The following is a 12,109-nucleotide window of genomic DNA, read 5'->3' on the forward strand; positions in this document are numbered from 1 at the left end:
GTTCTAATAAATTAAAGAAAAAGATATCCATAAGAACACCAACGAAGAATCAGAAGACTAAGAATCAAGTTCTCCTTTTTTATTGCCAAGGGTGAAATATTGTAGTTATAATCAATATAATATGCCAGGTTGACCATTTGTAATAAATTGCTATGTAAATGAAAAAATGACACTAAGGGTCTCTCTCAAAAGCATCATAAAAGAATTTACATGACCACCTTAGTATGCACCTTAGTATGTAAATGAAAAAATGGCACTAAGGGTCTCTCTCATAAGCATCATAAAAGAATTTACATGACCACCTTAGTATGCATTAACATTATCACAATGATGTGTCATTATACTTATGTAGCTATAGTAGCTATATAGTGAGATAATAAAAAGAAACTTACTTTGAAATGAGTCTTTTCTTGTGTGTAACAATGAGACATCAAATGTGTAGTAAATCCCTTCACATGTGAGCATTCATGTGTGTAACAATGAGACATCAAGTGTGTGGTAAATCCCTTCACGTGTGAGTATTTATGAAACTACTAGTTGTTTTTTTATTATAAAAGTACTTTTCATTTTATAAAACTTTACAATCTTTCTTTTCTCCTTTATAATCTTCCTTTGAACTTTCAACTTTTATCCCTTCCTTTGTTCATGTAAGAACGGATTTATGGTATTTCTTTTTGTTTTCAATATACCCTTCATGAATTTGGATCTATTTGTTTTCTCTACATTCTAAAAAAACAACACACACACACACATTCTAAAAACACTCAAATTTATAATTTATAATTTATAATTTATAATTTATGATTTATAATTTATAATATTTCTTTTTGTTTTCAATACAGTCTTCATGAATTTGGATATATCTATTTTGTCTACATTCTTAAAAGAACACACACACAAATTTTATCAAACAAATACCAAAGAGGTACCTACTACTACCACCATCACTACCACTAGTACTACTACCACCACTACCACTAGTACTACTACTAAACACACACACACACACACACACACATTTTATCACACAAATACCAAAGAGGTACCTACTAATGCTATCTTTCTACAAAAAGAGCCTTCTTTCTACAAAAAGAGATTATAAATAATCGAACCAAAGAGGTAGGTACCAACAAAGAGGTACCTACTAATGCTATCTTTCAAAAAAAAAGATATTATAAAGCTAGCACAATAAAAAATATTTGAACCAAAAATTTCCATGGTCATATGATCTTTCTACCTTAATATTGTAGGTGAACTGAAGGTTAAGACGGCCAATTTGTGTGTTTCAAAATAGTTGCCTTTTTCTTACACGTTGGTCAACCATAAGTAGTAAACATCTCACTCAAAATTTTGCTAAAACATGAAAATCTACTTTAATAAAAAGCTACACTTTCCCACTTGCTTGAAAAGTGGAATTTTTTTATATATCATGCATAGTTCCCATACATTTCATCATCCATTTTGGCATGTGAAATTGAAATTTTGATCATTAAAATTATCTACCAACCACGTTAATGTACTGCATTCTTCATGTACATACATTGTCATATATCTTTGTGCACTCATGTGTGTACACCTAAGTTGCATGATGTAAAAGTGTGTGTGTTTGGGTGCACACACACGTACACACATGCCTGTGAGAGGGGGGAAGGGGGTATGGGAGGTGGGACTTGCTAGATCTAGGTAGGAGACTTAGCTAGGTGTGTTGCTAGAATGTAAAAGTGTGTGTGTTTGGGTGCACACACACGTACACACATGCCTGTGAGAGGGGGGAAGGGGGTATGGGAGGTGGGACTTGCTAGATCTAGGTAGGAGACTTAGCTAGGTGTGTTGCTAGAATTTTCGAACTAGTGATTATACCTAAGAGTCAAATTTTCCAAGCTGAGATATTATAGATGAAGGAAATCTTGTATGTCTTGTATACGTTGTTTTGAGTGATCTTACGATTTCCCTCATCGTTGGCCGATTGAAAGGATTCTCATCACAACATAACAATGCATGATGCAATGTCTCTTTCATTTCAAAGATATCACATTCGGTAGTAGCAGAGTCGAGGAGAAATGGAGAGATTACTTCAACAATTGAAGTCTCGCTTCCTTTCATTGCCTTTTGAACCCACCCTCTTAAAGTTTCTGATTCCAAAAGTGTAGTGCTTATTGGTGAGAAATGAGTTATCATTTCTAGAGTTAAAATCCCAAAACTATAGACATCAACCTTCGTTGTGATTTGTCCTAAGTTGGCAAGTTCTGCACAATAAAGAACAATACATTGATCATATAGGGGAGAGATTAATCAACATAGATACATGATCACAAAGGAAAACATTATTGAACTCATAATGGCCACATTATAACTAGCTAGTGCAAAGCAAAATGTGGCAAATGAATGTTATGCAATTCTAGTTTTTATGTGTGATCATGGTTTTTTCTTTGGTGTGTTTGGAGTTATTTTGATGGTTACCAAGATGTGAACCATGGTTTTAAAAAAATTGAATGATTTTGCATTTATAATTGATTTCTCAGTATAATAACTTAATATATTTTGTGGGTTAAATTTTGTTTCTATAAGTTTCCCCTCATGTGATGGAAAGAACTTAGGAAGGGATAAGTGTGGTCCTCTCTCTCTCTCTCTCTTCTAAAACAAATAGGAGGGTGGTGCTTGGTGATCTCTCTCTAGTGTAAGCTAGGCTAACCCATGCAAATGCTCCAACAAGGAGGTAGCTATAGCCTATGAGGGTTGATTGAAGTAGGAGAAGAAGTGGGCACTGAGAGCGCTATGGGGCCTTACTAATAGTCTGCTTCATGGTAGAGAAAACACACCAAAACAAGATTCTACTTGTGTGCTTGCCCATGATATCGACACTCACTCTTTATTATCCATAAAGCTCATCCAATACTCAGCAACATTTTATACCATTATAATTACAAAATAATAAAGGAAAAGTATAAATGTTTAGCTAGTACACCCAACCTTAGGCTCCAAACCATGTTGCACCGCCTTAGCAAGCATGTGTGTCCCATACCATGCACCCCCCAGCCATCTCGACTAACACTAGCACTACCTACTAGTGGGCTAGCTAGGACTCTTGGGATGCCCCAATCCCAAGGTAGAGGTCCACAACTAAAACTACTCACACAAATGAGCAACTATATAGCCACTTGGCCAATTGACACAAGGTAGAGGTCCACAACTGAAACTACTCACACAAATGAGCAACTATATAGCCACTTGGCCAATTGACACTTCTATAAGAACTGTCCAACCAGTTTCTAACACTAGCCACGTTATGTCCACACAACACGAGACATGACACTAAGGCTAAGGATCTTGGGCATCAATGGAATCCCATCATAGAAGTAAAGTACATGAATATGGTAAATGCACCCATGATATGGGAAGTCCTAAGGATCATGTAGGGTTGCTTTTTGCAAGCAAGGTCCATTCTTTTGTACAAAGTTCTATTGGAAAGTTGACCTTCTTGAAGAAGTAGGGTTGTTTTTTGTAAACAGAGTCCATTCTTTTGTACAAAGGCCTATTGGAAAGGTGACCTTTTTGAAGAAGGTTAATTTTTTACTTTTTCCCTTCCTTAATGCTAAAGTTGACTTCTTTTGAGGAATATATGCATAAAAAAATAAAACATGTATAGTTTTCCAAACGAGTACATTGAAACAAAAACTAGCCATGGATGAACATGATTCGAACGAGATCTAATCCTAAATCTCAAAATAGAACCAATTTTTTTTTAAAATACCTTGAAGTATATAAGTAAAATCATGAAATAATGTTCTAATTAGAAAACTAGAACTTTTATCATGCAACTTCCCTTCAACAAGAACTAGTCATGAATCTTAAAATAAAACCAATAACTTTCAAACAAAATTACCTTGAAGAAAAGCATGAAATAACTCTTTCAGTGCTATTAGGAAACTAACTTTTTATCATACAAGTGCCCTTCATGCAAATGTCCATTTCTTTATCTCCCTTAAATGTGAATGGAAAATGTTTTTTTTTCCCATTTTTGTCCCACTACTCTACCTTGTTAAAATATATGTGAAAGGCTCCATAAAGTCTCTACAACAACCTTTAAATAAATATTGGTTGAGACTCCACCTTGCCCCTAGATTCCCCTTTAATAAGTATTTGTAAGTGGAAAAGAACCCAAGCTTGGACGATTAGTCTTTGCCTCCCATAGTCATCCCTATTTTGAGCTTCACTTCCTTCTTATTTAAAGGTTGTAACCTACCTCCCAATGAATGATTTTTTTTTCTTAAGGAGCAAAGGAGGGAGGGGGGGGATCTAGAACTTTTAGTTAAGAAAAGGTATCACCGTTTGGTGTTAAGAAAAAGTATCAACCTTTGGTTAAGAAAAGGTATCAACCTTTTCTTTTTTGGGGGTGGGGGGGGGGGCAAAAAAATATTTTTCCTTCGAATGCTGCTCAACTCTTACCCTTCGTGCATTGAATTAGGTGCATTTTGATAAACATTTTTTCTGGATGCTATGTTGTGGATTTTGGCCAAATGGCATGGTTTAATTTGTTGGGAAGTTTCTCGTGTGGACGAGGATTAAACTAGAAAATAAATAACCTGCCAAGGGGTAGATAGGAATACCTGGTGCAAGGTATCCGATGGTGCCTCTCACATTCGAGGTTGAAACGCACGCGGCTAACCCGTATGACGCGAGGGGTAGATAGGAATACCTGGTGCAAGGTATCCGATGGTGCCTCTCACATTCGAGGTTGAAACGCCCGCGGCTAACTCCGGCCCGTATGACGCGAGGACCTTTGCGAGCCCAAAATCGGCCAGACGTGGTTCCTTATCTGCGTCCAGCAGGACGTTCCGGGGTTTGATGTCGCAGTGGATGATGGGCTGCACACAGTCGTGGTGGAGGTACATGAGAGCCTGGGCAACGCCCATGGTGATTGCCTTGCTCTCCTCCCAAGCGGCACGTCGAGCGGAGGCGACCTGATGAAAGCCATGCAAGTACTTCTCCAGGCTTCCGTTGGGCATCATCTCCAGCACCAGCGCCCTCCTCCCTGCATCTGCGCAAAACCCTAGGATCTTCACTAAATTGCGATGGCGTGCCTTGGCTAGCGATTGTAGCTCGGAAATGAAGCTCCTCCGAGATATAAGCTCCCCATCATCATGAATATCCTTGCTTGATTTGAACAGCTTCACCGCAACGGCGGAGCCGTCCAGAGCTGACATGCCCTTGTAAACCTTTGCCAAAGCTCCCTCCCCGATCATGTTCTCCTCGCTGAAGCCTCCCGTCATCTGCCACACTTCGCTGGCTGTGAATCGCGGAATGGCTAGCTCCTTGGGCGTCATATCGAGCTGCCACTTATAAGCATTTTCTGCTGATCTGGAGCTTGGTGATGGGACGTTGTTTGTGATCCCAGTAAGTCGCCTGGCCTTGCACCTGACGACGTAACAATATACGCCCAGAAGCCCAAACACTATTGCAGCGGCGGCAGTTCCCACGACAATTATTACACGTGTCGATAGCTTGCTGGAACTATGGCTGTGACTCCGGCATGTAGTCCCTATGATGGGTCCGCATAGACCTTTGTTTCCCATGAAGCTGCTAGAATTGAGCCTTTGAAAGACGCCGGATTCAGGGATGGGGCCTTGTAATAGATTGTCGGAGACGTTGAGCAAGAGGAGCTGGCTCATGCTAGAGAGAAACTCTGGAATAGAGCCGGAGAGAGCATTGTCGGAGAAATCGAGCTCGGCTAGTGACAGAAGCTGGCCGATCTCGGACGGAATGCTGCCCACCAGAGTGTTATGTGAAAGATTGAGATCCACCAGCTCAACACAGTTTCCTAGAGCGCCGGGAATGTTGCCGGTAAAGTTGTTGCTGGAGAGGTCGAGCGAAGTTAGCACTTGCATCCCACCTATCTCCGGTGGGATGTTACCCGCGAGTCGATTGTGGGCGACGGAAAAGGAAAAGAGGTTAGACAGCTTAGCAGCTACGGAGGGTGGGAAGTTGCCCGTGAGTTGGTTGTTGCCAATTGACAGAGTTTGCAGCGATGACCATTCGGACAGAATGTCCGGGATGCTCCCGGAAATCTGGTTCCCACTGAGATCAAGATAGCTCAGATGCCGTAGATGGCCGACGGTAATCGGAATCGGCCCCCCAATGTAGAAGTTGCCATGGAGATCTAATTTGGTGAGCTGGGTGCAGTTGCCGAGTCCCGACGGAATTTCCCCACCCAGAAAATTACGGTGAAACTCAACGTCAATCAGGTTTGCCATGCCACCGAACATTGCCGAAGGAATGACGCCAGTAAGTTTATTTGAGCCACACTTCAGATTCTGTAGCTGCGTGAGATTGCCAAGTGCCGGAGGAATTTCGCCGGTGAGATCGTTTCTGGCAATGATGAGGGCGGTCATCTTGACTGCCAGACCAAGAGATGCGGGTATGCTCCCAGTGAGATTATTGCCTGCGGGGAACAGAGTCTGAAGCTCCGACAGATTGCCTAGAGATACCGGAATGACTCCCGATAAGAAGTTGTCTTCAATCCAGATCTCTTGCAAGATGGGCAGTTGGCCCAGCTCCGGCGGGATTACACCGTGCAGATAGTTATGTCCAGCCTTCAATACACTAAGCCGGGTCCAGTTTAGCAGTAGGGAGACAGGGAGGCCGCCTGTGAGCTGGTTGTAGGAGAGATTGAGAAATTGCATGTTGTGAAGTTGACTGAGCTGGGGAGGAAGGGCGCCGCTAAAGGAGTTGTTGAGCAGGTCGAGGAAGTATAACAGGGTGCAGTTAGAGAGGGAGGGGGGAATAGGCCCGGTGAGGCCGGGGTAATTGTTACTGAGCTTGACGAATTGCAGACGGGAGAGCTTTCCCATGTGGACTGGTAACGAGCCGTGGATATGGTTTTTGGAGAGGTCGAGGTGCGTGAGGGAAGAGCAGTTGGTGATGGAGGGAGGGATGGTGCCCGAGAGCGAGTTATCAGAGAGGTCGAGGGTGGCTATGGAATGATCAGAGCTGCAGAGCTTGTCAAGGAGGGAGACAAGGAGGGAGCCATTGAGGTGGTTGGAAGAGAGGTCGAGGCTTTGGAGGTGGGAGAGGCGGCCCAGGGCGGGGGAGAGAGGTCCCGACAGACCTTGGTCGGACAGGTGGAGGGCTACAATGCTGCGGTTGCGGCTGTCGCACATCACACCCGTCCAATTGCAAGGATGAGCGGCCGATGATACGTCCCAACCTTTCAGCGGGTTGCTCTGTTGCAGCCCTTGCATGAAGCTCAACAGTGCCATGGCCTCCGTTTGGATCATGGACGACGTTGTCGAGCCCGCCGCCCAGGAGCTCGACAGGAGTTGGATGCACAGGAAAACGCTCACGATTGTCGCCCATCGACGAGCTGCTGATCCGATTCTCATTCTACTGTTTTTCTTTTTCTTTTTGGCCTGCCAGTCGGCAAAGGCCTTAGTGTTTGGTTTTATATTTTTTTCTTTGTCATGCATGGTTCAGTTATTGCAAGAAAGGCATGGGTCAGTTATTGCAAGAAAGGGGGATTATTGAGAGTTATACTTTCTTTTTATTTCTCTCTCTTTAGTTATTTAGTTACTTTCTTTTCCTTTCTCTTCCTCTCTTTTTTTCATAAACTAATATTAATACTTTCTTTAATTTCATTTCGAGGATGTTTATCATTTCTTTTTATGATAAGCCATCTTAATTTTTTTAATTATTTTTGTATTGTGAGGATGTTGTGAAGTTTGGTGGTTGATCTATTCTTCCCTTCCAAAACCCCCCAAAAAAATCTAGGATGAGAGGCCTTTTATACATGACCTATTCTTCCCTTTGAAACCCCCCAATTAAAAAAACTCATTCTTGAGAACCTTTAAACTTTTTCCCTTCCTTTCATCTTCCCAAACAAAGGAAGACTGACCCCTCTATTTGATGAATCTAAGCGAAGAATCTTTTGTAAAGCCCTGCCTTTGTTAATATTATACATATTATTGTTTCCAAAAAAAAAACTTTTTCCCCTCCTCCTTGTCTCAAGACACGAGTGTATAAAGGCACCCTAATGAGAAGTCTAGGACCGACGTCAAAGTTGTGATAATTTGCTACCTATCAAGGTCAAGGATTTGACAAATCTTCTAAAATATTACTATAATAAAAGTCACAACCAAGATTGATTTTTCATGGCCATGGCCGTCATCTCCACATTTTTTGAGCATTTCAATCATTAGATACACCGAAAAATTTCTATGGGCTTCCATCCTTGAACCAAACATTGTGATCTATTGCTCATCCATTAGGTGAATGTGTAGAGTTCCCTCTTGGAGGTGTGGTAGTCCTGTTCAAAAATTGTGGACACTCGCTCTCTCATTTTTACTTGAGACCTCTCCAAAGCTTGGTCATAACCTTTTTCCTGCAAGGACACCCACCTAAGAGGGTTTATTTTGTAGGCTATTGTACCCTTCTTTTCCTTTGGCCATATTGACCCTCAAATACTTCATACAACTTTTTCTTCTTGTAAAAAAAGAAGGAAAGGGAAAAAAACCCCCTTTTTTTTTCTAAACCCTCAACTTAATAAGAAAAGCAACCCATCAAAATTAGGCTTGTTGTTGCAAAGTTTTTGCTTTGTCTTGGTAGTGATGATGAGCATGGCATTTTGCGGGTTTCAATTTACTGAACATAGAACGTATACTAAGTGTATGAGGGATTGGAAATGGGTGTGAAGGAGTGGGTGGTGTTGATCATAAAGAAGGTAGTGATGATGGATGTCATGAAGAAAAGGGTGGTAATGATCGATTGCTTAGCCAAGGTAGTGATGATGGATGTCATGAAGAAAAGGGTGGTAATGATCGATTGCTTAGCCATGGTAGTGATGATGTGAGCATGGCATTTTGCATGTTGCAGGTTTCAATTTATTGAACATAGAACGTATACTAAGTGTATGAGGGATTGGAGATGGGTGTGAAGGAGTGGGTGGTGTTGATCATAAAGAAGGTAGTGATGATGGATGTCATGAAGAAAAGGGTGGTAATGATCGATTGCTTAGCCATGGTAGTGATGATGTGAGCATGGCATTTTGCAGGTTGTGGGTTTCAATTTACTGAACATAGAACGTATACTAAGTGTATGAGGGATTGGAGATGGGTGTGAAGGAGTGGGTGGTGTTGATCATAAAGAAGGTAGTGATGATGGATGTCATGAAGAAAAGGGTGGTAATGATCGATTGCTTAGCCATGGTAGTGATGATCATGTAAGCATGGCATTTTGCAGGTTGTGATTATATTGAACTTTATATAAGGGAAGTTAGGTCAAAAGAAGGACATGGAGGAAGTGGGCAGTCTATAACCTCCCCGCGGGTTGTGTGGGGAGACTTGACCTCATTGAACAAAATTAGGGCCCACATGATTTCGATCGTCGCCTGCTCTCCGGGTGCACGAAAACCCTTTGGTCGCCTTCTCATTGTTGCTTGATCGTCTCCTACTCGTCGATCAAGGAAATCAAGGAAATCCTCGTGCCTGTTGCTCATGGCCTAGCTTCTACTTGTGGTAGGTTATGCGCTCCTCCTTTCTATGGTGCGTGGTGTGTGTAGGGTTAGCTCGAGTAGCCCACTTGTCAACTCTTTGTTTACATAAGCTCGTGATGGGCATAACAAGGGTGACAAGGCTAGTATATCCTAACCCACCTCCACATAAGGCATTCATAAGGGCATAAAGGCTAGTCTCCTAACCCACCTCAACATAAAGGCTAGTCTCCTAACCCACCTCAACATAGGGCATGAAATCTAGTCTTCTAATCCACCTCCACATGGGGCATACATAAGGAAGACTATGCCTATTTACTAATGGATGGTAGAGCTATATTTCAATTTAGAACCAGAGAAAAACACTTGAAAGAGGTGGAGCTTCTCTATTCCTATAGGCAAGAGGCCTTAGTCCTCCATAGACCTTGACACTTGTCTTTTCAAACACTGCATGGACACTATGATAACTAGCTACAACAATAGATATCAAATTTGTCCTTGGTTAGAGTAGGTGAAAGGCACACTTTGTACCTTCTTCTCTACTAGTCTAAGGCTTAAATATTGATACTCTTTTGGATGAAGATCTGGTAGCCCTACCTGGCACCCTACCATGAGCACTTAGATCACTAGCGAAGATCTATCATGCCAGCATCCTACCAAACACGCCAATGATGCAAGTGGCAGAAACAGCCACCCAGGCATATCATAAGTGTTAGCTCTCGTGTTGAGCTTGACATCTCAACATGTATGATCTCATTATCCCTAGCACTAAGCATTTGGTATGTAGACGGCCAAGTCATGACCTTCCAACAACAATATGCCAAAATAAGTCATGAAGATAGTTGCAATGATATATTGGACAACTTGATATACATGGGATTTATGGATGTAAAATAATTAAGCCTAGGTCATTTGTTCAAAGGTTAAAAGCATTGGAGTATATGTAAACTATGTTGGTAAAGGTGAAAGAATCCATGAGGTGTACTAGGAGCTAGGAGGATTTAAAGGAGCCTCCTTTGTTGACTTTTTAAGCTAGAATCTAGGGCATGTGGAGGCTACAATCATGGAGAGATTCCTAGAGATAGACAATGTGGATAAGGTCCACTAGTATGTACTCTCTATCAATGCATTGAGATGGTGTGGGGAGGCCCATTAGTCTCATATGTTTGGCCTATAAAGTGATCTATTGTACTAAGAGGCTTGTTGCCAACTTTAGGTCCCAAGGAACTAAATGCTAAGAAGTCTTCATGTTTTTCCTTCTCACTAAACAAAATCATTTGTGAACTTGTTTTCTATGAAAAGCATCACCCAATAATATGTGCTTTTGATTGTGTCTTTTCTCATTACATGTAGCCATGTAATTAACACCATAAAACGTGTAAGGATTGGATTAACTTTCGTAATCAAAGTGGTTTAACTAAAATAGTAGAGACAAATAGCTATATTAAATGCATCTTTTTACCTATATCAAGATTAAGACAGTTTAAGAGTGTTACATGCCTAGCAACACATGGGGATACTAATAAGAAACGGATGAAGATTTCTCGAAGCAACATGAATAGTGTGGGAGGTTTTTTGCCTGGATAATCATATAGATAGAATCGTTATAATCAAGTCTACTATGAAAAGTAATGACTTGATTGAAATGCTCAAGCTTCTGGAGTATGCAGAGCTTCAAACGAGGGTAGTCATGGAAGTTTTCAATTACTTTTGTGACTTGGTCTAGCATGATGAGGTAGTGGAGGCATGTAACAAGGTTTTAATAAGTAGGAAGGGATACAAAGCCATATCAAGGCTACTCATCCAAGGTATGAAGCCTCCTCGTCTTCATGTGTTCAACTTACCCCAACCACATACCATAGCAATGGCATGTGTTCAACTTACCCCAACCACATACCATAGCAATGGCATGACACAAACTAGATTTGGCTATTCCAAGATTCATAGCTGAATACAAACACATTGACAGTTTAATGATTGTAGAGAAGCAAAAAAAAAAAAGACCTCAACATTCAAGTAAGACATATATGATAACATATTTATAGATGTTAAAAGGGTCTAATAAGCCATCATGAAGTTTTATCAGTGCGCAATAGAGGACTGTGAAAGTAATCTTATTTTTGCTATCAAGCTTGATGAGGCACAAATCCTTAAACATCAAAAAATGGAAAGAATCATTATAGAGCTGATGAACAGAGATTTAAATTACGCACAAGGTAAGGGAGACTAGCCATTACATAGTGCACAGTCAGACATGGAGCTATGGTACCTAGGGGAGACCTAGGGGCAGCTAGAGTGCGAGAAGAGAGTCATGATACTCTCGAGTGGTTGTTCTAGCACAGAGAAATTCTAAACATCATTGATACTCATAATAAAGGCTCGGGGGAGTCACTCTATTAACCCCCTATGTAGCATGTGCGTTCAAGGGGTATTTAAAAAACGCTCTACTTGTGGATTTTGTATTTTTTAAAACACCCCTTCTATAACATTTTTTATAATAAAAGTACCCCTTTTATACCAAAATTTTCACCATTTCAATTAAAAATCTCCTTGTATATGTAAATTTTCTATAACTCCATAAGAGCAAAAAAGAAAAAAAAACCCTTCTCTTGAACTCACATACCATAT

The 12,109-nt window shown here is 41.0% G+C and overlaps 1 protein-coding gene across 2 annotated transcripts; it reads right to left on the reverse strand.

The window, feature by feature from the left end:
• Nucleotides 1-1,398: 1,398 nt before the first annotated feature.
• LOC147636022 (uncharacterized) lies at nt 1,399-7,767 on the reverse strand. 2 transcript variants are annotated; one of them, XM_086801462.1, is made up of 2 exons: nt 4,697-7,767; nt 1,399-2,246 (listed from the first exon to the last, which is right to left on the reverse strand). In XM_086801462.1, the coding sequence occupies exons 1-2, from the start codon at nt 7,461-7,463 to the stop codon at nt 1,861-1,863; spliced, it is 3,153 nt and encodes a 1,050-aa protein (XP_086657588.1). In that variant the 5' UTR covers nt 7,464-7,767; the 3' UTR covers nt 1,399-1,860. The 2 variants fall into 2 exon arrangements, with proteins under 2 accessions (XP_086657588.1, XP_086657589.1); XM_086801463.1 differs by lacking the exon at nt 1,399-2,246 and adding an exon at nt 4,449-4,607.
• Nucleotides 7,768-12,109: the final 4,342 nt, after the last annotated feature.

Source organism: Cibotium barometz, chromosome 8 (assembly GCF_041138505.1).
Source record: "Cibotium barometz isolate CiBa-2024 chromosome 8, ASM4113850v1, whole genome shotgun sequence".
NCBI lineage: Eukaryota > Viridiplantae > Streptophyta > Polypodiopsida > Cyatheales > Cibotiaceae > Cibotium > Cibotium barometz.